Source organism: Eschscholzia californica, unplaced genomic scaffold, assembly GCF_041429995.1.
Source record: "Eschscholzia californica isolate CP2 unplaced genomic scaffold, dmEscCali1.0.p SCAF_2, whole genome shotgun sequence".
Lineage (NCBI taxonomy): Eukaryota > Viridiplantae > Streptophyta > Magnoliopsida > Ranunculales > Papaveraceae > Eschscholzia > Eschscholzia californica.
This window is the reverse complement of record NW_028238309.1, coordinates 5243573-5271446: the sequence shown is the minus strand read 5'-3', so window position 1 is coordinate 5271446 and position 27874 is coordinate 5243573. Positions and strand designations below refer to the sequence as shown.

The 27874-nt window shown below is 36.6% G+C and overlaps 3 protein-coding genes across 14 annotated transcripts; all 3 read right to left on the bottom strand.

Moving 5' to 3' along the window:
* Window positions 1-1929: 1929 nt before the first annotated feature.
* On the bottom strand, window positions 1930-7755 carry LOC147555565 (putative GPI-anchored protein At1g61900). Of its 3 annotated transcripts, XM_086663186.1 has the most exons (8): window positions 7167-7348; window positions 5047-5186; window positions 3921-4784; window positions 3343-3588; window positions 3199-3213; window positions 2922-3062; window positions 2788-2835; window positions 1930-2147 (listed from the first exon to the last, which is right to left on the bottom strand). In XM_086663186.1, the coding sequence occupies exons 2-8, from the start codon at window positions 5117-5119 to the stop codon at window positions 2080-2082; spliced, it is 1455 nt and encodes a 484-aa protein (XP_086519312.1). In that variant the 5' UTR covers window positions 5120-5186; window positions 7167-7348; the 3' UTR covers window positions 1930-2079. The 3 variants fall into 3 exon arrangements, 2 of the variants coding, with proteins under 2 accessions (XP_086519312.1, XP_086519313.1); XR_015234911.1 differs by lacking the exon at window positions 3199-3213 and having other exon boundaries at window positions 1930-2184; window positions 2362-2835; window positions 3328-3588; window positions 7167-7349; XM_086663187.1 differs by lacking the exon at window positions 3199-3213 and having other exon boundaries at window positions 3328-3588; window positions 7167-7755.
* Window positions 7756-8535: 780 nt separating this feature from the next.
* Window positions 8536-14183, bottom strand: LOC147555564 (ER membrane protein complex subunit-like protein). The gene is made up of 9 exons (XM_086663185.1): window positions 13656-14183; window positions 13405-13467; window positions 13227-13322; window positions 12155-12202; window positions 11163-11234; window positions 10464-10522; window positions 9452-9542; window positions 9195-9343; window positions 8536-8749 (listed from the first exon to the last, which is right to left on the bottom strand). The coding sequence occupies exons 1-8, from the start codon at window positions 13995-13997 to the stop codon at window positions 9206-9208; spliced, it is 909 nt and encodes a 302-aa protein (XP_086519311.1). The 5' UTR covers window positions 13998-14183; the 3' UTR covers window positions 8536-8749; window positions 9195-9205.
* Window positions 14184-16043: 1860 nt separating this feature from the next.
* Window positions 16044-27166, bottom strand: LOC147555563 (uncharacterized). Of its 10 annotated transcripts, none has more exons than XM_086663179.1 (13): window positions 26204-27166; window positions 25169-26107; window positions 23362-23884; window positions 23000-23150; window positions 22665-22775; window positions 20584-20720; window positions 20303-20499; window positions 18925-19128; window positions 18161-18385; window positions 17382-17451; window positions 17012-17166; window positions 16695-16761; window positions 16044-16515 (listed from the first exon to the last, which is right to left on the bottom strand). In XM_086663179.1, exons 1-13 carry the CDS (start codon window positions 26798-26800, stop codon window positions 16352-16354), a joined length of 3540 nt encoding a protein of 1179 aa, XP_086519305.1. In that variant the 5' UTR covers window positions 26801-27166; the 3' UTR covers window positions 16044-16351. The 10 variants fall into 10 exon arrangements, 9 of the variants coding, with proteins under 9 accessions (XP_086519305.1, XP_086519306.1, XP_086519307.1 ...); XM_086663180.1 differs by having other exon boundaries at window positions 17385-17451; XM_086663181.1 differs by having other exon boundaries at window positions 20593-20720.
* Window positions 27167-27874: the final 708 nt, after the last annotated feature.

Here is a 27874-nt window from a genome sequence, read left to right as displayed (position 1 = left end):
GCTAATTTCAAGCAAAGAAAATTTAGGACGGTATTTTGAGGCTTCTACTCTATCATTTCTCTTTAGTTATAGGGATTAGGGCATGTAAAACTTTGCATTTCAACTGATTTTAGACAACACAACTTTGAGTCTAAAAATCAACAAGTTTATTTTTCTCCTAATTTCATTTGCACCGCCTCAGACCATCACCACCACCATCACCGGCCACAACCACCAATTTTCTCTCCATGCCCTCTTTCCCGAGTTGTCTCTGTTTTCGTGGTAAAACTTTTTGGGTCTCTTTCCCACTTTCTTTTCCACGGGAAAGTCACTTTCGCACTCTTTTAGTTCAACCAAACAACAGAGAACCAACTTTCCCGTGAAAACAACTTTCTCTAACCCTATTTTCTCACGTATCACGAGATCAAACTTGATAAATGAAAAGCACAAACCACAAAGAAACGTTGTCAATAAATAAGGGCAGACTGCGGGGTCAAAATACGACTACCCCTTTAAGGAAACTAGAATATTTTCCACGACAAAATTTTGGGTAGAATTCTTTTGGACCTTTTCTTGTTCCCCCAACTTTACTACAATTTCTTCTCCGGTAAGAGACGCCAACAATCTTTCTCTCTCATTGTATCTCGTTCGCTCTTTCTCGTACTCTCTTCCCCTCACTCTCTCTCTCTCTCTCTCTCCGTCCTCTCTCACGGTGTGTCACTTTCACTCTCTCTCTCTCGCGCACACACACACCGTGTCTCTTTCTCTTTCATTCTTTCTATCTCTCTATCTCATCATGTCATTCGGTCCCTAAACCTCAAGGAGGGTTTCGAGAACCTCCTCGAGGTTTCAAATTTCCTGGTCGGTCGGCTATGAAAAGTTTGTGGTTTTTCAATTACGAAACCCTCTAGGAGGGTTTCTGGCGAAACCCCTACTCGAGGTTTAGTTCCGGCAAGAAGCACGAGAGAGAGAAAGATGGGGGTGGTGATCGGAGGTGGCGGTGGCCAAAAGTTGTGCCCAAAATTGGTGGCTGGGGATGAAGAAGAAGAAGAAAGATGTTGTGTTAAAAATTTGACAAAATACAATTTCCCTTTAAATTTTTATAACAAGGAGAATTTTCTTATTTCCGCGTGTAAAATAGAGGTTTAACATAGATGAACCAATAAACAGTAAAAAATCATAGGCCGGAGTAGAACAGGGGAATATGTAGGTCCGACTGTGTGATGCAGGTACAAAATTTCGAAGAGAAATTGTAAATTTTATCCAGTTTTTCCGAGTACAAAATTTGAAGGAAAATGACAAATTTTGTCAAATTTTGGGAAACAATACAACCTTTTGCTCATCTCCTCCTATCTCTGAACACCAACTCTAGCCGCCACAACTTCGACTTCACTTTCTCTTTAAAATATTAAACATCAGTAGCTTGCGTTGGCCACAAAACCGACATTTGGAAGTTGCGAATTTTGGTTTCTCTCAATCTTAACTATTCCGGCAACTATTCCGGATGGAATAACAGTAGCTTGTAGTGGCTAAAAAACCGACATTTGCAAGTTGCAAATCTTTGTTTCTCTCAAACTCATTTCAATTGATTACAATTATACTCAACATCAAGTTGGTGTATAATTAAACTATGGGGTTAGTAAAGTTTACTCTTTTAACTCTCAACAAAATCAATAAACCACGTACCAACTAAAGTGGTGAAGTACTTGTGTAAATTGTACCCCACCTAACCTACCACTTGAGATTGAGCTTCCAGCACCTCCATTTACTAATTTCATAACTAACCAGTGATGGGTCACCACTCACCAGCGATCTGTTGTCCAGCCGTTACAGGCGACCCTTCTCCGATGAGAGAAATTAATACGGTACAACTTTTTGAAGGGTAAATAGGAGCTCTAACCCTGAAAAGATCCTTCATATTCATCTAGATAATTTGTAGAAAAACACAGATTGATCAAGAATGAAAACCACCAAAAAAACAGCTACTATACATGAGAACAGATGGATATCAGATATACATGAAAATCCTGTACCACGAGTTATGACTCGGGCCATCACTAAATTTCTGCTAGCCGAACAACTTAGCCTGTTCTCGTCTCACTACAGTATACTCAAAACAAGAAATGAAAAAATCGCTACAAGAAACCAGGTTCCGCCACCTAAGTATCCTGCAATATACCACAAAAAATTAACGACATACTGCTGCTAAGTTAAGTATGCAAGTAAGCAACACAGTTTCATGGACTGAACATTTTATTATGTTTGAAGGCATGTAACTGAAACAAATAGGCAAATGAGTGGAGGCAGGCTCTACATATTATATTGTTGATCAGAAGACTTCCATTAGTCGATAACGGACTATCCTCACATGCATCCTCACACGTGGCTTTCTTCGAATCTATCATGTGTCTTTGTGTTGGGTGAGGCGGACCATATGTGATGTTGGGTCTATCATGTGTCAACCCAGCTCTGCTACCATGTTAAGTTTGTGAATATCCAATTCAAAGCCAACAAGCAACGAGTAGAGATGCCATATATCTTATTGTTGGTTATGAATTTCTATTTGGCTGTGTGGGACCATTCTAACACATTTGACTTGTCGATGACAAAGGGTTATTATGAAGAGAGCATGTGAAGCACCGACCTTTATAGACATGAAAACCCCTAGAGAAAGGAAGTGCTATAATTCTCAATGTGGGTTTTGCACATCCAATAGTGGAAGTTAGACAAGCTAAAGCGCTGCAATATCTCCTTCTCATACTCGAATAAGCAAAATATAAATCAAGATACACAAGTTAGGAGACTTGCCATGATTTCCAGAGTTCTGCAACTTCGGAAGAGCCGGTAATGACATTTCTGTGAATGTTGAGATGTAATCAGTTAGATCTGAGACGTGTTTCTGAACTTAAGGTAATTGTTAATAAAACTTCAGTTTTACTTACCAGGAGCACAAAGAGATAACGATGAAATTGAGGATGACGAGGGCCATGGTGCAGCAATATTATCCCTCAAATCACATGTGAAGCTGAAGCCAGTAGAATTGTCAAATACTACATCTGCTGGCAGACTTCGAAGTAGACAACCTACATTTCGCCATTTTATTATAAGGTTAGATTTTGTTGTTAATCACCCAAAGCCACATTAACCCTATTAGTATTAAGAGAGAAATAATAAAAAAAAGGACGAGATATAGAAGAGAAATAGGAAAAAATGGCTAACCTTGTTCTCCATATGCTGCCCCATTAAAATTTTGTAAGGAACAGATCCAAGAAAGCGAAAACAGATAATGGTAGATCAGATGAAATGTTCGAACCAGTAAAATAATTAAAAGAAACATTGGAAAACCACGTTGCAATGAAGTACCTTGAAGACTGAAATCTTTCAAATCCACATCGCAAAGCTTGTAGATATCTGCCATCACACCACCTTTCTGCAACATGGATCCAAACACTGTCGCACAATTTATGGCTTGCCTATTTGTAATTAACATCTGCTTCTGTATCCCGGCTATGTAAGTATTTAATGAGTTACAACAGGAAGGATTTGGACCAGCCAAATCGCGGCATGCTTTAATTACTGTTGAAGGTTGCTCAAACTCCAAAGGACAAACTGCATTTGATCACAAAGGAAAGCTTAAACTAAATTGAAATCCAGCAAATCTGTCACAAGCTGCAATTACAGAAACTACAATACATTTGTAAGACTTCATACTGGAGTACTTTTTTTTTTATTTTCCTTTTCTATTTGATTGGTGTTCATAGTAATGATTTTTGAGTGACTTAAAAAAACTTTATATGGACTAGGCAGTTTGAGGAAAAGGTATTCACATGGGCAGAAAGAATCGCCAAGTAATAAAAGATGGCATAACCAAGGAATAGAATGAATAAAAGCAAAAATACAATAATGACATCATGATCGATGAATCAGATCACAAGTAGTACCTTTGTTAACCTTGCAGGCAGATAATATTCGATATGCAGTATTAGCAACATCTACTGAAAGCTTCTTTGAGAGATATGAATAGACTACTCCCTTACAATCATTTAGTACATCAAATCCACCAGACTCCCCAAGCAAATTAGCATTAACAGTGATAGCAGGCTCAGATGAGGAAATGCGGAGTGCAGCTTCGACAACTGCAGGCTGGCAAACTGGTCTACAACACTCCTTAAGAGGATCAACTGAATTGCAAGCATCCAATAATTTGCTCGTGTTCACCAGTTTTTCTAAGGTAATTGTGTCCTTTACGGGACAAGAACCTCCTGTGAGGTTTGAAGGTTTTACGGAGCAAATCGAAGGAATCGTACTGTTAGCCCCTCTGCCAGCTAATATACTAATAATATCAGAGAAACAATCATCTGCTACTGCTTTTTCAAGAACTAGCTCATTAGAAGTTCCACTATAGTGTCCTTGGAAGATATGGAGTAAGCTACTAACCTGGGGGCAACACACCACATTCCCTACTAGAGCTGCTAAAGGTGCAGAACAATCAGATGCCGTTTTATCCATGATATCTGATATAGCAGAAAATTTTATAGGGCATTTCCCAGTCAAGACTGGTTCATATGTCGTAGGAAACGAAGGGTACATAGGTGATAATGTGTCTCCTGGTCCAGGATACGGATGAGGTGGAATGACAGCTGGCGATATTTCTATGGGATAAAATAGTCCATCACCAGGAGGTTCAGCAACATTAATTGTAGAAGAAAATTCGGCAGTGGTTCCAGGTGATGTCTGCAGTGTTACTACTTGATTGAAGGTAGATAACCAAACTGTGAATACTAGGAACCAATAGCATGAAGATCCTACAAAATTAACATAAGAGTAAGAACTCAAGATTTTCAGTGCCTCTCGAGTAAATCAAGAAAAACAGGCCGAAGAAAACATGAATGAGCACGAAAAAATCTGCAAAATTGACTCAAGCAGCAAGCAAAGGACAACGGGAGAAAAATAAAGTTGTGTTATCAGGTTTAGTTCATTTCACATGGTAGAGAAAATAAGCCAAAAGGCTGATCAACCAAAAATGAAGGTAGAACACAAAGTAAGCATTAGTTCTTTATGACCTACCTTTAGGATGAATATGATCCCTGAAAAATGCCATTACTACGCTTAGCCCTTCGGCAACATTGAGATCGACCATAGATCTGTCGTATCTCCTTATAGCATTCAGTTTATATTTGGACAGCAATAGTTCCAAATGACAACACCTGTAGGTTATACCAAATCCAGATAACGACTTAGTTAGGGAATGGTAAGAGTTGCGTTGAGAAGAAGATGTACAGAAAATAACTACCAAAGTACTAATGATAAACAAAAACAAATAGATATTTATGAGTGTGCTTCAAGAGAAAGAAGATAGTAGACTTCAACACAATAATGATCACACCAAGTTACAAAATTTATTAATGTTCAATTTTTTGACAGTTAAGTGTTCTCTTCCCATCCCCCAGCATCATCCGAATCCTTTGAAAAATAGGAGGTGATTATAGACTTAAACCGCTGTAATGAGGTCTCGAGGACGCAAGGAAGAATCTTTTATTTTGAAAATGAAGGATAAACCATTTTGAATCTATAGACAACTTTAACTTAACAAGAAACTGACCACAGATCCGAAAGAACCTCACAGATAAGGCATACAAGAGTATAACGATTTGCAGTATTTACTTTTTAAGAGAATTTACAATTGCTTGGATGTTTAGAAATAAATAAATATTTTGACCCGAAGGAGCATGAACTCAAACTCAAGAGATATGAGAGAAGTGCTAGTATTAAAAAAAGCTAGAGACAGCTATTAGAAACATTACATTATTTCAGGAACAAATTTTAAAAGTACATATATATAAAAAGTTTTAACTTATGGCATTACAAACAAGAGAGGGTCAATGAAAAGGAAAGGGGAAGACAAAAATGAATTTCTTAACAATATCAATAAAATGAAAAGTGAAATGCTTTTTGGTCTCATATACCACTTTCCTCTCTCGACCCCGTTTAAGAATTTGAAACATAAGAACCAGCACATATTTTCTTCAACTAGTGACTCTGTCTCCAAAAACATCACTGAAGCAATATTGATAAACTATAGAAGTTAGTGTCTTCACCATTATATCCTAAACACCATCCACTACACTAAATGGGTTAACTGTCATTCTGTCAATGACATCATTTAGCTCTTTATTCTAGGTATTAAAGATGTAGTATTGAATATTAATCCAAGTTCTGAACATCTGAGAATCTGGAACACCCATTACCACCATGAAGACAGACGATCAGTCTCACCTAGAATTCATCAGTGAATTCTACCTTACCTAATTCAAGTAACAAGATAGGTTTACCAACTACTTTTTTATCAAACTGGATAAGAGACCTCACTCTGATCATATGATACTTTGGATACTTGTACTCACCGCTATCAAAATAGGTAAAACGAGATGCTCCGAAAGACCAAAAAACTGTCACCACTGACAAGCGATACTACCAAACCATATTACAGAACCCACGCATTTGAATTGTAACCCAAGCACAAGCCAACTCTTTGTTCAGTTGCAGCATTATCAACTATTGAACATAATCAAGACATAGATTAAAAAAAGCTCAACTAGAGACTTAATCATTCAAGGGTTTATAGAAGGTGCACTTTTGTTATTTACACCTCATTCATCTCTCATTCTTTTCCTATCATTCAAGATAACTTACAAAATATTAATTGAACAAACTCCTACTAACACTAGAAAATGATAAGAGGATCTACCTCCTAATCCAAAACCTAGTGTATAACCTAAGTCTCTTTTTTAACATCATTGTTCCAAATGTCCACATTGCACCCAAATCTGAAAGCCAACACACTGAAATATGACAAAATAAGTAGTGACTAAAACCTCAACGGTTTACCACCTACCATATCAGACCTAAAACCCCTCTTTCCTACTTGTAATAGTGTGGATCAGACTAAAATATGAGAGCTAAGCTGTCAAAAATCAAAGAAACAAGGAAAAAAAGTAGTGCTTTTTAGGGGTTTTTTTTTTTGTGAGTTAGAGACCATTAAAGCATAAAATGAAGGTTTCTGGAAACAAACAAGACCTAATCAAATTAAATATCAAGTATTGATTCACTACTACTATTAGTAGTAGTTGAGATTGATGAAGATGAGTAAAAAGGAAGTGAAGAAGAAGAAGAAGGAAAAAAGATACCTGTTCTAAGTGGATCCAACGGTCAAGAATCAGTTCATCCACATTTCATAGAAACCCTTTTGTTTGGTTGTTCCTCTTTCTCTGCAACTTTTTCCCCCTTTCTCTCTCTCTCTCTCTATATCTGTCTGTCTTTCACTCTCTCTCTCTCTCTCTAATCTAAAACACTTGCTTTTCTAGATGCCTTTTTATAACAGCGGATTTCAAGCATAAATTTTATTTCGATTTTGGGAATGATTGTCTGAACCGACTTTCCAAAGTGCCCCTCTTACTTGAGTTAAATTACAAACTAGGATCTTACCGAAAATACCTAATTTGCTAAATTAACATGGCTTGTCCAAATTCGATTATTTTTCTCATTTCCCTAATTGGTTTTTTTTTTTTTTTTTTTTTTGTTAAGGTTTCCCTAATTGGTTTTTATTTGGACTAAATTAGAATTGGAACCGTTAGCTTTGTACCTTTTTCCCTTACTTTTTCTTATTTTCATCTCTTTTCCCTTTTTCTAGTTTCTAATTGATACCTTATACTAGATGGCACTCTCGTACGCTCTGTGTCTCGATGGTAGTCGAGATGCTGAAGAAATTTTATTTGTGAGTGTCCAACTTTTTTTCTCCAAATCTTGTACTCCTACCACAGGTTACTTCTAGTAAGTGATTAGACTTTTTTTTACTTCGAAAATTTATACTCCAACCTTGTTACGGTATGAACGTTCGTATATTCTGTCTTTGTAATAATTGTTCTCCAACTTAGCAATCAATCACTTCAACGAGAATAATTTCGTGAATTTAAACTCTATTAATAGAAGAACTTTCTCTGACCGGACGGTATCAAGTAGGAATTAGATCTTCTAATGTAAGATTTATCATCATCATTAGACTCCATTCCTTGTCGGTGAGGGTAATGAAGTTCTTAGTCATCAAATGGCATCCATAATCACTACTATGTAATTATAAAAATAAAATTATAGTATCAATATTAAACCCAATTTTGCTAATTTAGTGATTCTTCCATTAGGAAAGATTATACCACTTTCATCCACCAAAAAAGTTAGTTGGTAACTCAAATAAAAAATTTGAGTAGTTTTCAATAAACTTGGACGAAATACAAGAGTGTTTTAATATTTACATAGGCATGAGGTGATCATGCTCGTAAGCTTTGGAACATTGGATTCTCCTCTATATCGCCCCGAATAAATAATACAAAAGACAATGGGTCCATGTGAAATAAGTAATTTCCAAATTAAAAAAATATATATTTCAGCAAAAGCGGCCGTTTGGTCAATTATGGTACGGAAGCCTTAATTTTCATGCAATAAAAAGAATTATATTGACACCCTTTTTCTATCGAAAGCTATAAAAAGAACAAAAAACTCTGCTGCAATAAATATTTACGATGTTGTGGTGAAATTAGGTATCAAAGTTTCTGATTTAATCGGTCTCAGTAAACGATAAATTACACCCTGATTGTGAAGATAACTAGGTCAAATCAAAAACTAATAAAATAGCAAAACCGTTTCAGGAACCTAAACAACATAACAGCCATTTTTCTTTTTCTTCTCTGCTCTTTGCTTGCAATCTCAACCAAACCTGAAATATGGAAAAGAACATATGGAGAAAAATATGAAGAATATTATGATGTCTCCTTTCATTTTATTGGAATCTAACTTGTTTGTATCTGAATCTGCTGACTTGAAATGGGTTAAAAACAACCCGAACCGGCCATTCAGACTTGTCAGACACCATGGGTCCGGAAAAAATATTGAAATCTGACTCGAGTCAAGTCAGACTTCAAGACAGCTTTCAGTTGCGGCTAGAGAAAAAACAAACACATTGCAGAGAATTTGATAACGAGAAGAAAAGGCCTAAGCTGGATCGAGATAGGTCCATCAGAGTGGATCTTGAGACATCGATGCAAGAGTTCATTTGGTTTATAATGAATAAAACTAAGTCAGAACTAGAATGTCAAGTGTTTCACTCTGAGTGGTTTGAATTTGAAGAGCCAAAACGTGTCAAAAGTTAACAAGGATCTTACCTGTTAGGTTGCTACCGTCTTCGGACAGCAGCTGGTGGAGCTCGCTGTACAGCTGATGGTTGAGCTCCCCCAGCTTGTTCCTCTGGCATGTTCATAGCTTGAGTTACGGCATTCATGACAATGAGACCTAGTGGAATCATATACATCCACTGCAATAATTTGAAAGAAAAACAGTTAGCTTCAATAAATCTTAATACATATCTTATAAAATAAATTTTCAATACAACTAAGGCTGAAATTTGGGAGGTGATGCTCACGTATTTAGCCCAAAAGGATTTCTCTGGAGGCTTAACACCTTCACCCTCTGCATTCTCCCCAACAAGAATTTCCTCTGTAAATGCTGGAGCTCTACAAATATCGAACACCGTTGAATAATATTATTATAGCAGAAAATTGAAATACAGAATATAACTATGAAGAGAGCAAGGCAGACGCAAGAAAACGTTTTTCCGTCTCAGATGCAGTTTTCTATGAAAATGCGACGTGGGGCCTCGAGGCGCCAAAGAGGCATAGCTTCAATTTTATATATTTTAATGTAGTACTAGTATTTGATTCTATTCATAGTATATTTTACTCAATTTGTTTCTAGTCGAACATACCAAATTAGTTTTTTGATAGTAAAGTTAAAGGATATGAATGCTTTTGGTCACTTCTACCCTTTTGCCTTGAGGCGTGCACATTGATGCGCATCGCGTGCGCCTTTTTTAACATGCGGCAGACGCAACTGCGTCCCTGAAAGAATCTCAATATTCTTCTTAAGCCAGTTTGATTAGTTGATCAACCAACGTTTCAATTTATTTATCCCATGTATTTTCACATTTTGATGCCAAACGCCCAAAGGGCTAAGTGAAACAGAAGAATAAAGTGCTTTGCCAGTAACAACTGGGGACAGATCGACACCAGAAAGCAATGCTAAGAAAGATCTTGAACCAGCAATATTATCTCCGTAATCATTAGTTTTTTTACTTTTTATAAAGATCATAAAAAAAAAATGAAAATAGATCAGTAGTAGGATCTGAACTCATCGGTGGACTATAGAGTATATTGGGGTCATTGACCATCCTAAGACAATTATATGGTTTATGCTCTACCATGGAACCAGGTTTCACATTTACTACAGAAAAGAATCACCAAGATTCAAGCTAGTAAATGACTACAAGAGCCCACATCTCAAATGTCGATTTCTGGATGTATGCATATCAGTGTTGAAAATTTTGTTGTTGAGCAGAAGGAAAAAGAAATAAATAAGAATGGGAAATGATGCATTACCTTGGTGCTTGCTCGCTGTTCTTCAGGACAGTGTACGAGTTGAAAGACCACTTTGTTGGCTGAAATACAGACAGGAACTTAATCTTTAGCTAAGTGACAAGTTCCCAAGAAAAGACATTTTTTTGAAGTCTTTGTTTACCAGCGTTTTGTCAAGAAGGATAGTAGTAGTGAGTCTTAAAAGTCAACCATGAAAGGTGGTTAGAAAAAAGAGGAAGATTTAGGAGGAGGAGAGTAGGTAATACTTGGTGGGTCTAAACTCTGTCGTCTGCTTTTGATTTTGGTTGTTTGCACTTTAGAGTCGTTTAGAGACCCAAGTACAACAAGTGTTCGGCAAGTGGTGGATTTCTATTATGTTAGCCATGTATTCAACAAAAAAGCTAAAAGGAAATAACAATGCAAGTAAAAGAAAACCCTCTCTACTGTGATTGGAACTTCTCCTAGCTATGGATTATTAAGTCTAAAGATTGGTTTGAAATTTCTTGTTAACTATGAAATGAAATGGGCTGTGTGAAACCAGCGAAATGAAACATGGAAAGATGTTGTCACTGAAGTAGCAAGTTGCAAGACATCAACTTGCTTTCCTAGAAAGACTTCCTTAAGAAACCGGAGTTTTCTCTTACAATAGAAATGTAAAAGTAAATTCTAGATGCAGTAGAAAAACAAGAAACTGTTGGTGAGGTAAAGTTAGAAATTACTTACAAGTTTGTGTAACCTGGGATATGGGCACGCTCCAGGAGAACCATAATTAACCGCCAAAATATTAACAGATTCCTATAAAACAACCATTTGCACTCATTAGCTTTTAGAGTATCTCATCCAGGTATGGCACGAGCACATAAACTTAAAAATACAGGAATCACAAAAACTAAAGTTGCCAGACGAAGTCACGATGTCTAGAAATCGATGACGCGCGTGAATAGTTCTCTCTTACTCTTTTCCACATGCACCAAAAAATACAGCGTAATTGAGCTAGGAAACTTACAAGAAAGGGACTCCTATTTCTAATTGAAGTTTTGACATTTCGATGATCTAAACTAGCAAAGCACTCTCCATCTGATAGCTCCAACTCTCAGTGTTTCAAATTAGTTGGAGCTTGGAAGTTCAAATTCCAAATACCTAAAGTCCTCAACCTTACAATCATCGTGTGGGTTAAAGGCTTTAGCATGCTCGAATTTTGTCATCTACAAAAACTTTGTAATCAGATCCATCAAGTGCAACCTGACTCTTAAGCTCAATCAGCAGCAAGCACTCTACTCAAAAAATCTAGGTGCTAGCCTTCTACAAGCTCCATAGTTTTTTATCAAACCACGTTTAATAGAATAACAACTAGCGTTAACATAATACCACATGTCTATTTTGTGCAGCATTCTTGCAGCCAAACCTACTTCCAACAAATACCCTGAAAGAATCTTTTAACACAAAATCATCATTTCCATAGTCTCAACACCCTAAACCTAAAGTACATAATAGGAACGCATTATCTCTGTTCGTACACAGAAAACTAGGTGTACGCAAATGTATAAAACTGTTATTGAAACTGAATACCAGATCAGTTTCGAATCAAATCATTTCCAAGCTACCTGAATCATCAGTAAGAACTACATGTTTCTCCTGGATAGAAGAATTTAAAGGGTATAACCGTATGACACATTTTGACGAAATTGTAATCCAAATAGTGAATAGCACCATACCATGTGAATAACAAAATGCTCGTCCAAACTGTCCCTTGGGAGGCATCTCTGTAAGAATATAATATTTTGTCAGAGAAACACAACATATATTCTGCGTAGTAATAAAATGATTGCGATGAACAAAGAGGAAGGCATCACCATATATCAGACAGAGACATAAACCCTAGTCCTGTTTCGCAATTTTGGTACGATAAGGGTATTGTAATTTGGACTGATATTGCAGTAAGAGCTAGTTCACAAATATTGTTTTCTCTTCGATTGCAATCAGTTCTTCAAACAAATGACATATGTTTCGGTAACCAATGTTTAAAAAGGTGCATAAGATGCGCATCGAGGCGTACGCCTCGAGGCAAAATATAGGTGTACAGCATCAGAACTTACGCCTTGGTGTTGTAGTAACTTTCTTTGTTTTTTTTGTAACTTCCAGAGGTAGTCAAAAGGTTAGAAGTGACCGAAGTCATTCACATCCTTTAACTTTACCATTAAAAAATTAATTTTTTGTAGTACTACAAAGAAAAGCAATAAAATATACTATTACCAGAATAAAGTACTATAACTATAATAAATTATACGAGATTAAAACTACGCCTCGGGGCATCGCCTCACACTGTCAAAGAAAACCAAATGGAGGCGTAAAAAAAGCTTTTTTTAAACATTGTTGGTAAGAGACTGGGAAATTTATTTCTGGCATGAAGTTAATGTTACAAAAGTTCCAAATATCCTAATTCCTAAAATAGGTAAAACGTACTTTCCACATGCGACAACCTAACAGTTCGAACGGTGGGTATGTTCCATGGGCTTTACTTGCCCCGAGTGGTTTTGGGAGGTTATCTCACCCCAAAAGCTAGCTCAAGAGGTAAGGTTTCCCTCACTTACAAAGTGACCAGTGACCACCACCCCCTCCACATCCAATGTGGACTAAGACCAACAAGAATTTCTAAAGTTAGCAGTTCAAATGACTCAAATTATAAGTTAGAATGTATAAAATAGGATCTTGTAGAATACATAGAACCAGTCCACAATCCTAGACATATAGGAACACCGGAAAAGAAAAAGTAGATTGTCGACTTACAGCTTTGACTGATGAAACAATATAATCCCTTCCAGGGGGACTCAACACATTAGATGGTACCCTTATTCTATAGAACTCATCATCTTCAAGTAGCTTCTGAAATACAAAAATCATGCCAACATGTTAAAATTTCGGGTTGGCATCAAAACTTAACAAGCAAAAAAGAAAAATAAGTAACCTGAAAGTTTTCCTTGTCAATATCAGTAAGCGAATTCCTCGAAAACCTAAGCTTCGTTAGAGTCTACAACAAATAAGAACAAATAATTAACTACAAGAAATGGACTTCTAATTTCTCAAATTAAAAGTTGAAACCCTAGATCTCCAATAAATTCGGAATTCATTAGTAACCCATTATAAAATTCCAATCCCTAAACACAATAACAACACAAAATCATGTACAAAGTATTAGGTATTAGATGTAAATAAAACCTGTCCACCATGACTCCAAGTCTTGAGACGAGCAGTAAAAGTACCAGCAGGAGAGAAATCAGAATCACCAAAAGCATGTTCTAATGAGAACTGAACTTTAGAATCTGAATCTTGATCAGAATTTAGTACGGATGATCTTCTTCTGGGTGAAGGAGGAGTTAGATTAGGTATATTTACGTAATCAAGATCAGGACTAGAGGAAGAAGAAGCAGGAGGAGGTAATACTCCTTCAAATTCTTCATCTTCGAGAAGAAGTTCATCAGATTGAAATGCGGAAGAGAGAATAAATGATGATGATAATAAGAAGATGAAGAAGAAGAAGATTTTAGAGGTTGAAGTCATCGTCGTCGATGAGAAGAAATAATGTAGTAGGAAGTAACTCCACTACTCAGATCCAAACTACTCGAATAGAGAGGGAGGGAGGGAGAGAGAAAAGGTTTATTAGGTGGGGAGATTGAAAGGAAGGACTAAAATTTGGGGTTAAGTGGAAATTTGGGTAGGGATGAAAATATAAATAATTCCAAATTTGAGTACTCTCTTTAGCATTTTTTTTCTTTTTGAGTATCGACTACAATGGTCATTACACGACATGATACATCGATAGGATGTGATAAGTACAATAATTATCGAAATACTACGAAATTAAATGATCTAAAGCCAACCCAGTTCCATGGGATCAAACCTGGACCTCCGCATTAACAGAGTATATGCACTTATCAACTGGGCTACCAGAATTAATCCTACTCGATCTAGCATTGTAGCGAAACAACAATTGGATTTTGGTTTCGTTACAAATTTTTTAACACCCAACCATATAATATTTAGTTTTTTGGTTAAAATATTTTGAAATTTAGTTCAGTGGATAAAAGTAGAACCATCACAAAAAATATAAGAGAATGACTTAAATAAAAGATAAAACGTTACTACACGCCTGAAGTCAGTCAACTTTCAAGCCCCCAAAAACAGATGTCGACTATTTTCGGCCAGTTAGTTTCGGTTTAGTGTAGTTTAACTTGGTTCAATTAGAATTGTGGGTCTGAGCGATTCAAAATACTGGAGTATTTGTTTTAAGTTGTCAAAATTTTCTTAGAAATCGTACGTGCGCACATAGATTTCGTCACATTGTTTTTTTTCTCATATTGAAAAATAAGAATAAAGTCGTAAGAACGTGTTGAAAGTGTCTTTAATATGGATCAACATCTTACCAAGTTTGTGACTCGTGAAATCGCTTTCAGGCAGGCCGATGCTACTTATTTTTACTCACCCCTGGAGAAAAGTACACCCTACAGTAGTGTTTAAAGCTTCTACTTCCTTGAGAAAAATGTAGATCGCAGAAAGAGGTTGGTTTCTATCAGCTGCAATTTCATTTTCAAGTAGCCTGCATGGGATTTCAACAAAAAAAAAAAAATAGCCTGCATGGGCTATTAAAGGTGGAATCCACTGAACTTAGGTTATTAATGGTATAAATAATGTAATAATTTTGTCGAGTTTTAGGCCTCTTTCATGTTATTGGGGTTTTCTTTCATGTTATTGGGTTTTAGGCTTCTTTCAACAATGGTCGATCATAGGCGGCTATCGTGCTTATCACATCCTCATGATATATTAATGCCTTGTAACGACTAATGTAGATCGTAGTCGATTTCTAGAAAAAAAAGTAAAATAAATAAGCATGATTTTTAGACAATTTGGAATAACACATTTTTTGCCCCTCCTAAAAAATTCCTTAATTCATTTTCAATGTGTTGTGGACTTCCACGGATTACATTTTGTGCCATCATACACAATCTATAACTTATTTTCAAATGTTGGGGAGATACACATCTTACAAAGTCGAAACTAATATTGATTAGCGGAGTTTATTTCAAATAAGGATTTATAATAACATTGCATTGCTTATTTTAGTTATCTCATATCCTATTTGCTCGGGTTTGACACAACAAAGTCAATTTTTCCCCAAACTGACTCGTCAAATGATTAAGTGTTTTTAGTACGGCTAGACATTTGTTACGAACAGAAAGCATTTTCATTCAGCTATATAATATAGTTGATAAAAACAACACATTTCGAGACTTAGGTTGTACTGGCAAACTTTTAGCAATCAAAAGTTGGATCCTGACAACTTCGCAACACGTTATCAGTGCAATCTAAGTTGTTGCGTAGTTACAATAAACCATGTATACAAGAGGGAGGTTTATAGCCAATCTCGGAGATTTACATCCCAATTAAGTATTTAATAACAGAAAAATTGAACACAAAAACTAGAGCAGGGCTACAGACTAGAGAACATAATAACTTAGATTCTGCCAGACAGAAATCTTACGTGGTTTACCGTGATTCGAGATAGTACATCAAAATCAGCATAACCCTAGTTTTTCTTGTTTCCTAGCATTTTTCAGAGAACAAGCAAAAAGTACTTTTGTCATATACAATTACTACTAGGTAATTAACATGAATATTATCATTTGTTAACCAACATTTACTTTCTACATAAAATTTTGGATTACTCCTTTCTATCTTCTATCTTTTTCTCTCTTCTTTTTCCCTTTCTATATACTTTTGTCTTTTCTTTTCCAAAATGAATATCACAAAAGGTTCTAGTAAACCCTAATAAGATTCATAAATTTTGGTTAGACAACAAAAAACTGCAAGTACTTACTGCACCCATGCCAACTTCAATGTCAATATGAGTGGAAATTTTAGTTTTGCTTCCCCTGTCTGCTTCCCTTCACCATACTTCGTAATTTGGTCAAAATGTTTTTTGCAGCGGATTCCCTTGCTTCTAGAGGATTTGCTTTCAGGTCCCCGTTACCCGCACACTGAAAGCTCACCCCTTGCACTGTTACTGTCGAAATGAACTCTCCTACAAAAACAAGTACATTAGCAGTAGTACCAGAGATTATTCCATCTTACTAACGCGGGCTTAGCTTGGGCTAGCCGACTGACGATTCCCTTCGAGTAGGGCCCGATAGATCCTAGTTGCGACGTTGTGCTCACCACCCATGCGACTACTTGAAGATAAAAATTGATTATCACGCTTACCTTCAGCCGGAAATACAGTGTATCTCGGTAACATCCACTTCTCCTCACAACACATAGCATCCAACTCCTGCGATAAAAGTTACGTAAATAAGTATTTGATATAAATAGAGAGTACTAAATTTTGGTGTTCATACAAAATCTATCAAAGCATGATTTAAGGTCTATAAATCTATAATCTATCAAGCAAATAAGTTTCCAAAAAGCCCAGTCCTTGAAGAATCAGACAAGAGACATATATGCAGCAACCTAAAGAACTAATATATTTACTGCAACTTAAGTTATAACATTTGGATAACTTTGTTAAATATCAGACTTGCCTGGCATGATCCTTGAATGGCCTGGAGTGAAGGTGCACTTCCTGCCCCAAAATTTTGATGGCTTTCTTTATGAGTTTGGGAAGTGACCCTTTGGCTCGCAATATTACAAATCTCTATGATCGAATCCATCTTTAACATCAAATAGTCATCTCCTCCTACAAAATAAATCGATGAAATGATGGTTTAACCACTTTCCAGGTTAGTGATTTACTGTACTTGAGATTTAATGACACAGCTTGAGAAACTAGAACCCACAGAACTGAGTGTGCATTAGATCTCATTTAGTGGTGCCTTTAAAACCCAAAATAGGTGGATGAGAGATTTGTGATGATAAAATGATATCAGATATCAAAATTTAAGCAGCAAATACCACTTGAGACTGTTTGAAGGGTGTTCTCGCAAAGGGCAATCTCATCTTGTAGAAGGCGTTGCTGACGAGCCTGGAAAAAATACCCGAACTTATAACTTCAATCAAGATGCAAGGAGTATAAGATAAACCTCACTGACTGTAATCTTAGTTCAGCTAGACAAGTCAAAAGTACGCTTATACCATCAACCTCCAACCAAACCATGATAAACGGAAAAGGTGTTGCTTGCTAAAGATCTTGTACATTAAATGATTCAATCTAGGGATTGACTTAGGTGATGTTGCTTATTTAATATCTAAATCTGACTTGCATGAAACTGACTTATTTGAATTTGAGTCATCTAAGGCTGGTTTGCTTGGGGCACATATTCATTTCAGGTTATTTTACACAACTGGACCTTAATTAAGACTTCACGTCTGACTCAACTGGGCCCAAAATCAGCCAGAGTTGGCCATTTGAACGAGTCAGACGAAAACAGACAATCTGATATATTAAGGGGAGTCTAGAAAGGCAAATCCTAGAAAACTCATGTTCAGCAAGCTTACTAATGTACCATGTATGAGGAACTCTCTCTTTATGAAAGAGAGAGTCCCTCATATATGGTTATTGTGTGTGTGTGTTACATCGTTTTCAGTTTAATTTTTGTATTTAACTTTTGATTTTGTTCCTAAAACAACGAATCAGTACAATGGACTTGTGGATTGCTGCAAAGACAACCGACTTTAAAACTGCTTAACCAAAGTTCTATGAAGTAGACTGTAGTGCTATATTAAGTACATACCAGTTCGTTGCGTTTCACTAAAAGCACTTCCTTTGCAGCCTGTATATATTCATTTTTAGTGGAAGATGCTGTAGTTCGGGGAGGGACACGATTCTGGGCATTAAACATGGAAGGAAATACAGAACGATCTCCTGTGCGTATGGCATCTTGACACGAAAAGCCTATGTTGCAATTATCATTAGCCCCACCAACATTATCACTTGTGCTTTCTATCACCTTCTCCACCTGGGAAAACCATAAAAGCCGTTTTATCACTTTATGTGATAGACAGTGTTGAAAATGAAGAAAGGATGGGCAGTACAAAAGAGTTAATGGAAACAGTAAAAACAGAGATCAAACAGTTTTTATACTAATAAAAACTTGCAATAAATCTCAATGAAAATTAATATTGAGAAAAGATAAAGATTAAGGCGTACGAGAATATAAGAACAAAATTGCATAAAACCTCTGTGGAAAAAGTAATTAACCTTCAAGGTTGAACCGTTAAAAGTACTAGAATAGAAATTTTCTTCGACTTAAAGCACAGCAGCTTAATGTGATTAAGTTTCTGGTATTTAATTTACACCGCGAATAACAGGTACGAAGTATAAAAATCTGAGGTTATTGAAAGATTTGCAATAACAACACAGCTATTTATATTTTCCATAAAGTCAAATGCTCAACCTGACGAAATAAAAGAAAAACACAAATGCAAGATGACAGAATCTGCAAGACGAAACTGATTTTGAATAGTTAAAAGATAATTAAAATAATGTCTGACAAACCTCATTTTCAACATTTAAACCCTTATCAACCAAAGTTTCCTTGCCTTTCTTCTCCAATAATGACTGATCCAAGGTTTCCTTATTAAAGCACTGCCCAGTCTCTATCCCGCCGTACCTGCCGTGCCCAACCCCGTCTTTTGGTGATCGCCCTCCAATATAAGCAGCAGGAGCTTTTCTCCTCCCCACATTTCTGGGTTCTGTCACCTGCAAATCAAACTCAAAAGTTTCAATTCCGAAGAGAAGCAACTCTCTAGGTGCTGTTTATTTGTTATTGTCTGAATCTAATGTGTCTGAGTCTGACTTATCTCAATCTGAGTTGTCTGAGTCCGATTTGGTTAGGTCCTGAGCACAATAGATCATTACAAACAGCGGGTCTTAATTTAGACGTACTTTGTGTTCGACTCGAGTGGAACCAAATCAGTCCAAAACCGCATCTCAGATGAATCAGACACTCTGGTCAGATGAAAAACAAACATTTTGAATTCTAACTCGAGTCCATTCTTATTTTCTCGAAACATCACTTTATAGTTGTTGAAGGACTGAGAGGTAATAGATAATCACCCTTAACTTACTACAAGAGGACAGAAAATCAGATAAGATATCTGATTCTATTTAAAAAATTAATTTTAAGGTCACTTAAAAACCTTGTACTCTGAAGACCTCACCGCCAAATTATCATGAGCAGTGTAACGGTCGTTGATTCGTGATTAAAGACCACATATTACATGTCTAAGCCTAAGGAGTTTTCTTAAAGAAAAACATATGCATATTACATCAATATGGGTGTAAGATTCAGCCAGAAGCAGACCAAATAGAATATGCAAGAGGACAATGATATATAATAATCAGATATATTTCCTACAGTAATCAGATATACAATAATCAGAAACATTCACAGTAATCAAGTGAAACGTACTAAAAGGTAACAGCGTGACTATAAGAAGAGCTTGAGGTACTCTGGTCAACTGATGATGGAGGTGTACAATGAATTTCTGGGAAAATCTAGGTAAGAATAATAATTAAAGCATACTATACAAATAATGAGCAGATACATATTGCTACAGGTTGATAAGCAGTATACACTGAGATATATAAGGTACCGTCTAGATTTCTCAAGTATACTAGAAAGCCCTATACTGAAAAACATAACACACATTTGTTTGCAGTACTTAAATTACCTCCATGGAGGACTTCCATCTTTTCCTCCACTAAATTGATTTTGAGCATGCATTAGTTCTTAAAATAACAATATGCACACTTCTAATAAAATTATTTTCAAAAGGAAAATATCAAGCCTATAACTTCTAAAGATATTTAGCAGCTTTTATTTTTTTTTTGAAAATTAGCCCCAATTGGAGGTCAGCAGTAGAAAAGATACCTTGTAACTTGGAGCACTTTTACCAATTCTTAAAGCATCCTCAAGAGAGGTCCTCATCTTTTTAGCAACACTGTCACCCTCAGCAGCTGACCTCATCTTTCTTCCAACACGTATACCCCCAGCAAACGACTTCATCTTATTCTCAAGGTAATTGAAAGAAACCTTGTCTTGATTAGTCACGGTCCTTGACTGACGACCTATAAGCAAATAACCCAAAGTAAACAGTCAGATATATAAAAAGAAAAAAAGTGATTCCGAGAGAATACTTAAACTGTTATCACCTTTCTCACCCTCGTTCAGGTTGTCATTTGTTCTGTCCCCTAGAATTTCATCACTTTCATCTCTGTGTTCATTATACTTTCTCGGTGAACTGCCTGTGATTGGAGCTCCATCTATGTCTAGGCTTTCCTGGTCAGCCCTGTCAGACACCATTAAATCAGAGGAAAACATACAAGTGGCAACATCTGCAACAGCTAATAATCATAAAGTCAAAAGTACAGTAATTTTTCGGGAGAGAAACATTTAAGTCCAAAAAAAAAGATATATTTAGCTACACAATCTCTCTGGTGATCCCATTCTATGAACTACGTAAGATGTGGGTTATGGCCACTCCAGAGCTAACAAGGGATTTAATCAATGCCAAGACATTTTTCATATATCAGTTGGACACAAAGTTTTGTTTATCCCGAACAGACAGACATTTCCTGATGTGCAAATAACCCATGCCCTCATGGATTATCAGTGTCATTATAACATAAAATGGTTCAGAGGTCTTGAGACTCATTTCATGCAGTTGAGCTTTAGTACTGCTAAAGAATGAGCATGCCCTTCAGACATCTCAAAAACACAGATAAGGTCAGAGACTGAACCAACAAAGGAACTTCATGACAAACTCACAAGTCATTAATGAAAACAAAGATGGTGGTCCATCTTCTCTTCATAGCCCACTTCTTGTTGACCCTTGTGAACGACCGAACTTAAAGATATGAACTGTGTCTTTGGCCGCACATGCACTTCGCCTCTTGTCCAGGGAGAGATTATTTGGAATGGAAGAGGAAACGCAAACAATTGATGGTTCCCCATCACTTAATAATTTCTTAGGTTAGTTAAGATTTTTCTTTGTCTAAAAATTTCCTAAGAATTAAGAAAAGAAAAATGGAGGTAAAACTATCCATCTTTCACTGCAACCGACTGTAAACTAAAAAGTGATAGAATCAGATTTGGAGAAAAAAACTAGGAAACTTTGAAAAGGCATCTAATTAAGAAGAAAATAGAATCAGTTGCCAATTCAAAACTAATGTTTCAGAAGATTCAAGAGCCTTCACCAACTCGCTATTTGACTTTCCAATACATGATAAATAATAAAAAATAAAAGAATTGTATGAAGTACCATATCATGATGAATTCACGACATAATGTTGTGATATTTCAACAACCTCCAAAAGGGAATAAATACACACTAATATCATCATCCGAGATACATGCAGACTCTTAAATTTACGCAAAATTTCCCCAAATTATGTATTTGTTGCAGAGACGCAATAAAGCTTACAAAATCTCCAAATTACTCTCCGTTACTGAGATGCATGTATTGTTCACACTTCAATGGCCTAAAATCCTAAAACTAGAGGAAGATGGAAGGAGGGAGAAAAGATAAATCATCACCTGGTTATCTAAGAGGGTGAGGAAGGCGGAATTACCTATTAGAGTCTGCGGAGATTGACAACTATAAGACTTTCCAAAGTAAAAGATGGCAGCTAATTCCTTCACTTGTTAAAAAAAGCTGGAAACTACTTTATGAGCTCATGTGATTGAATAGCACACAAATCAGAGGTATATATAAAGAAAGATGCGCCAATTGTGGGATACCAAAACTCACATTTTATGGACATAATGACTTCACGGCAACTGATTTCTCCCTTTTATTATCTAGAGAAACAAATGCACAAAGTAGGATTTCTTCCACCTAGGGACAGGAACTCCAGAAAACAAACACGTAACTACTGATACTAAAAGAGAAAAAATGGCAAAATTTTAAATGGCACTCAAAGTTTATAATTAATACTTTGAAAGACAATAACAATAGCATTAAATTTTTTATTTTTCAAAAATAAAATAACAATAGCATTACCTGTTAATAAATTTGTCAAACCCCATGCAGTTACAAATAATCATTAGAAAAACACTACGCCATGTTTTGTTCATATCAGGAATACAAGTCAAAGAGGGATGTATGTACGTGATTTCAGATATTAAAATACCACGAGAAACTTAGAAGGCACTTCGTCAATTTATCAAGTTTTTAGAGTTCGCTTTCTTATTGCAAAATACGTGCAGCCTTTTTTTAGTATATTGCTATTACCTTGAAAGCCAATTTGACAAAATCCCAGTATACGGTAGCAAATGGAAATACTCGACAACTGAGGATATTGAATAGCTTCCGAACTCCATTGTAACCAACGGGCCTCGCAAGCTTCACAAAGACGGAACATTATCAAGTACGCATAATATACTGCAATTAAGTAACGTATGTCAAATATAAATTGTGCATTTATGACAGGCAGACTGAGGTACTGCAAGTGCATATTTTATAATGAAAGACCAAGGCAAAAGGTTTGGTCTTTCATCTTTCACAAACCAAAGGTAGGACATCTTAATTTGACCCCTTATAATATTTTGTATTTGTTACTGAGCTACCTGTTTAAAGCATCTTCTATAGGGACCTGAATAAGAGCCTGATTGACAGGGTTGGTACACCGTATCAAATAAAAGCAAACACACGTCTTCTCTGCACCTAATGAGGGCACTGTGTGTCTTTCCAAAACTCTAAGATGCTTTTGATCGATGCCTGTTCCAGGGGTGGAAATCATATACCAAAATCAGCATCATCTGTAGAAACAATAGGGAAAACAAGAAAAGCTTTGCATGACAAAACTGCTATTAGTGAAGGTGGCTAACAGAAGAAATTGGTAAATGGAAACAAACTCATCTGTCTTTCTCTTTCGTGAATTTTACGTGGATATTATTTGGGAACTATTACTTGAGCGATTAATTGTTACCTGTTGCTTCCTTAACAGCTGAAAAGGCAAGTTTCCGGAAGCTCATTTCATCAGCATTCAGTTTAGATGCCATGGGCATTTTCGTGGTTTGTTTCTTGTTGTTGGAATATATATTATCCAACCTATGGTCCAGTTCATCCACAAAACCATCAATAGTCTTCTCTATTAGTGACCAAACTCCTTGAGTTAACGAACTAAACCGAAGCAAACAGCTCTTCTTTAAGTTGTCAATCAAGAATATGACAACTTTGGAAACTGGCCACTCATTCATACTTGGAGCACCTGTCAGCGCATCCAACCCTAAAGAAACATTGCAAGCATCCATTATTGCTTTTTCGGTAAGAGAAAGCAATTTCTCTGATTTATTTGATCCAGGTTTACATCTTTCTACGAATTTAATATGAACCGATAGACTTGGTTTGACATTCACGGAGACTTTGCAGAAAGACTCAAAATTCAGAAACTCGAGCTGGGGAAATTGTTTCCTGTGATAATAGTTATAGAGTAACACAACTGCATGCATCTGAAACAGCTCAATTGAAACGAAAGACCATTAGAGAAATCACAAATAAAATACTAGTAAATTATATATATATATATATAGTGTTTTGGCAACAAAAGATAGATATTTAAAGCGCTCTCTTTGCATTAATATCGCAAACCATTTATTGATAGGATTCAATCTGTGTTTCAACTGTGAGAGAATGCATACTCCCACAATCTGATAACATGCTAAGTGTTAATTCCGAACTCCAAATTCCAAATTCCAGAGACCAGGCTTAGTTAACAGACTCTTTTGCTACCGTTGATCTGATCCCCAAAATTGCCATACAGAAGAAATGCCTCAGCAACTTGATATTTAGATAAATTAGGTAGTGAGGGCAGGTCGGTGCATGCGTAACAGGGGCCAGAAGCTTTGTTTCTTACTAGGATTTTGACATGTGCATCACAATCCAGAATTAATACGACATATTACAATAGAGGGTCATTAAAAGTATATATAGTAACAAAATTTAAAGACAGTTACATTACGTGTTTTTACTATCTAAAACAAGACCGCTGATGTAGCTTTCCTTATCATAAATCTAAGTTTTTAAAATTTAAAAAATGTGTCAGATTTGAGAATGCTAAATGCGTCGGCAAGATCCAACTAAATTAAATTTTGAAGATTTAAGATACCTCACACCCGTTGAGATCCCCAGGGGGAAAGACTTAACTGGACTTACTCTTTTGCGCCACAAGTTGGGGAAATTGGAACCTTGAGTACTAGGACATGTCAAAAAGTGGATGCTAATTTGAAAAGACTATTCTGAACGTAGAGAGACACTTCCTCACAATTACGATCTTGATAGATGATCTTTTTCGGGATGCAAATTTCAGAATTATATTATTCATTGAAATGCGTAGCGTGATCGACAACGTATTCTAGGGTACTATTTTTTAGATGGTGTGGAGCATACACAATAAAGTACGTAGAATCTAACAAGGGTTTTGAGTTTCATCGACGGAGTAACGCCTCATAAGATTAATAAAATATAAATATTTCACAAAATCAGTGACACTTAACTTCTCTAGTATCTCATTTACATCAATATCCTTCAAGGGTCTAATATATATACCATAAGTAGATCAAAACAGTGCACAACAATCACAGTTTTACAAACTAGAGAAGTTAAACACTTCAGGATTGGAATGTCTAACAAACTTATCAGCTTTTGCTATAGAACCCATGCATCATTTGCTCTTGAGCTCCAAAGAAAAATGATGACAGACTATAATAAGATACTGAAACAGCGGAAAGCTATACCTGTTTAGCAATGGCTTTTTGCTGGGGAAGAGATGAATGATCACGAGCTAACGAAGAATAAGATTTGAGGGGTAGCATTGGCTCAACAAGATAATCAAGTAAGGTCTCTATAACATCTTCAGCCGGAAATAGTACCTCAATTGAATGTGAAGAAACTAAATCAACCTTCATTTCTTCCATCTCAGAAGATTTTTCCACGTATCCTGATCTTCCTTCTAGTTCTTCCACCACTAAGGGTGGAGATGAAGAACTCGCCTTCATTTCTTTCGTTCCAGAAGCTTTATCCAAGTCTCCTGATCCTCCTGCTAATTCCTCCTCCGTTGAGAGTGACGATGAGTAATCGACCTTCATTGATTCCGTTGCAAATGTCTTTTCCATGTTTTCCGTTCTTCCTTCGAAAACTTCCGCAATTGAAAGGGAATATGAAGAATCGACCTTCATCTCTTTCGCTTCAGAAACTTTACACAAATTTCCTGAACTTCCTTCTAATTCTTCCTCCATTGAGAGTGGAGATGAACAATCAACCTTCATTGTTTCCATTTTAGATGCTTTTTCCAAGTTTTTGGATTCTCCTTCGATTCCTTCCTCGATTGGAATCGAAGATGATTGGCCACCCTTCGATTCCTTCTGAGCTTCATCGAAGTTCTCTGATCCTCCTTCCACTTCCCCCACTAACAAGTGAGCTGGCGATAGAGACCTTATTTGCTCCATTTCAGAAGCTATTCTCAATTCTCTTGATCCCCCGTCAAATTCTTCCGCCATTGAAAGTGAAAATGGAGAATCAATCTTCTTTTCCTCTGTTTCAGAAACCTTTTCCAAATCTCCTGACCTTTCTTCAAGTTCTTCCACCATTGGAACTGAAGATGAAGAGACAAACTTTTTTTCTTCTATTCCAGACACTTTTTCCAACTCTCTTGATCGTCCTTCTAGTTCTTCCCCCTTTGAGAGTAAAGAAGAAGAAGAAGAAGCAGTCTTCATTTCTATCATTTCAGAAGCCTTTTCCACATCTCCTGACTTTTCTTCTATTTCTTCCGCCATTGGAAGTGCAGATGAAGAATTAAACCTTATTACTTCCGTTTCCGAAGCTTTTTCCAACTCTCTTGATCTTCCTTCTAGTTCTTCCGCCATTAAAACTGCAGATGAAGAATCCAATTTCATTTCTTCCGTTTCAGAAGTCTTTTCTAACTCTCCTGGCCTTCTTTCTAGTTCTTCCGCCATTAAAAGTGCGGATGATCTTCCTTCTACTTCTTCCGCCATTGGAAGTGCAGATGAACAATCAAACCTTATTTCTTCCATTACAGACACTTTTTCCAACTCTCTGGATCCTCCTTCCATTTCTTCAGCCATTAAGAATGACGAAGAATCAATCTTCATTTCTTCCGTTTCAGAAGCCTTTTCCAAATCTCCTAATCTGATTCCTCCTTCTATTTCTTCCGCCATTTGAAGAAGTACAGATGAAGAATCAAACCTTATTTCTTCAATTTCAGAACTCTTTTCCAAATCTCCTATTTTTTCTTCTATTTCTTCTGCCATTGAAACTGAAGACGAAACAGAACCAAACTTCACTTCTTCGGTTCCAGTAACCTTCTCCAAATCTCCTAATCTGATTCTTCCTTCTAGTTCTACCGCCATTGGAAGTAGAAATGAAGAAAAATAAACCCTAATTCCAAGTCTTCTTATACTTCTGTTTATAGTCAAAGCAAAATGTGAAGAAAACAATGTAACCAAAAATAGAAATTAGGGTTTTAGAAAGAGAAAGTGAGAAAGAGAGAGAGTAATTGAAAGTGTTGATAGAGAGATGAAGAAGCATTTTCGGGTGGTATTGTTTGTCCGTACAATTTATCAATTCAGGGAAACAGTTTCTTCTTTTGGAAATTATGGCGGTAACTTTACTCCACTATCACCACCACCACCTTGCCCTTTATATATGCTAACCACGTTTGAATGATAACAGCTCGTTTAATTTTAGGGTTTAACTCCAATTTGGCCCCATTTTGTGACCGATGAGTAATTTTTGCACTTATATTTGGACCAGAAAACATGATTTGGGTTAGTCAAATTTAACAGTTGATAGATTATTTCTCTATTTCTTATGGACAGCGCTTTGGGGAAAGCTAAATAGTTTCCGGGGGTGTGAAGACTTGGTCAAAAATTGGTCCATTTTGTTTGACAATTTTATTTAGGGGGAAAGCAAAATAGCTTCTCCACTTCAGCTCTCTCTCTCTCCACCTCACTTCTCTCCCTCCACCTCATCTTCTCTCTCTCTTCTCCGAAAGGTGGCCGGCCGGAAAATTTTCCGGCCGGCGACCATGAAAAAAAAAAAAAAATTCTCTCACATCTCTCTCTCTCTCTCTAAACTCCGGCGAAGGGGTCCGGTTTGTTCTTCAACAGATCGGAACTCCGGCGAAGGGAAACCCCCTTCGCCGGAGTTTAGAGAGAGAGAGAGATGTGAGAGAAAAAAAAAATATTCATGGTCGCCGGCCGGAAAATTTTCCGGCCGGCGACCTATCGGAGAAGAGAGAGAGAAGATGAGGTGGAGGGAGGTGAGGTGAGGTGAGGTGGAGGGAGGTGAGGGGGAGAGTTTTTTATTTTGAACCATATTCCCCATAAAATATGCTTCCCCGGAAATTTTTCAAAATTTTGCATATTCCCTTTAAAATTTCACACCCCGGAAACTATTTAGCTTTCCCCAAAGCGCTGGCCTTT

What these genes read in the sequence shown, in the direction of transcription:
- LOC147555563 (XM_086663174.1), bottom strand. Translation starts at nt 26,800, where the DNA reads ATGGCGGTAGAACTAGAAGGAAGAATCAGATTAGGAGATTTGGAGAAG. An exon ending in AAAAAGCCATTGCTAAACAG is followed by an intron (nt 23,885 to 25,168) that starts GTATAGCTTTCC and finishes GAGCTGTTTCAG; the next exon opens with ATGCATGCAGTTGTGTTACT. An exon ending in CCTTCAAACAGTCTCAAGTG is followed by an intron (nt 17,167 to 17,381) that starts GTATTTGCTGCT and finishes TTTATTTTGTAG; the next exon opens with GAGGAGATGACTATTTGATG.
- LOC147555564 (XM_086663185.1), bottom strand. Translation starts at nt 13,997, where the DNA reads ATGACTTCAACCTCTAAAATCTTCTTCTTCTTCATCTTCTTATTATCA. An exon ending in CTTGGAGTCATGGTGGACAG is followed by an intron (nt 13,468 to 13,655) that starts GTTTTATTTACA and finishes TATTTGTTGTAG; the next exon opens with ACTCTAACGAAGCTTAGGTT. An exon ending in AACAGCGAGCAAGCACCAAG is followed by an intron (nt 9,543 to 10,463) that starts GTAATGCATCAT and finishes CGATATTTGTAG; the next exon opens with AGCTCCAGCATTTACAGAGG.
- LOC147555565 (XM_086663187.1), bottom strand. Translation starts at nt 5,119, where the DNA reads ATGGTCGATCTCAATGTTGCCGAAGGGCTAAGCGTAGTAATGGCATTT. An exon ending in GGATCATATTCATCCTAAAG is followed by an intron (nt 4,785 to 5,046) that starts GTAGGTCATAAA and finishes TTAATTTTGTAG; the next exon opens with GATCTTCATGCTATTGGTTC. An exon ending in GTTATCTCTTTGTGCTCCTG is followed by an intron (nt 2,836 to 2,921) that starts GTAAGTAAAACT and finishes CAACATTCACAG; the next exon opens with AAATGTCATTACCGGCTCTT.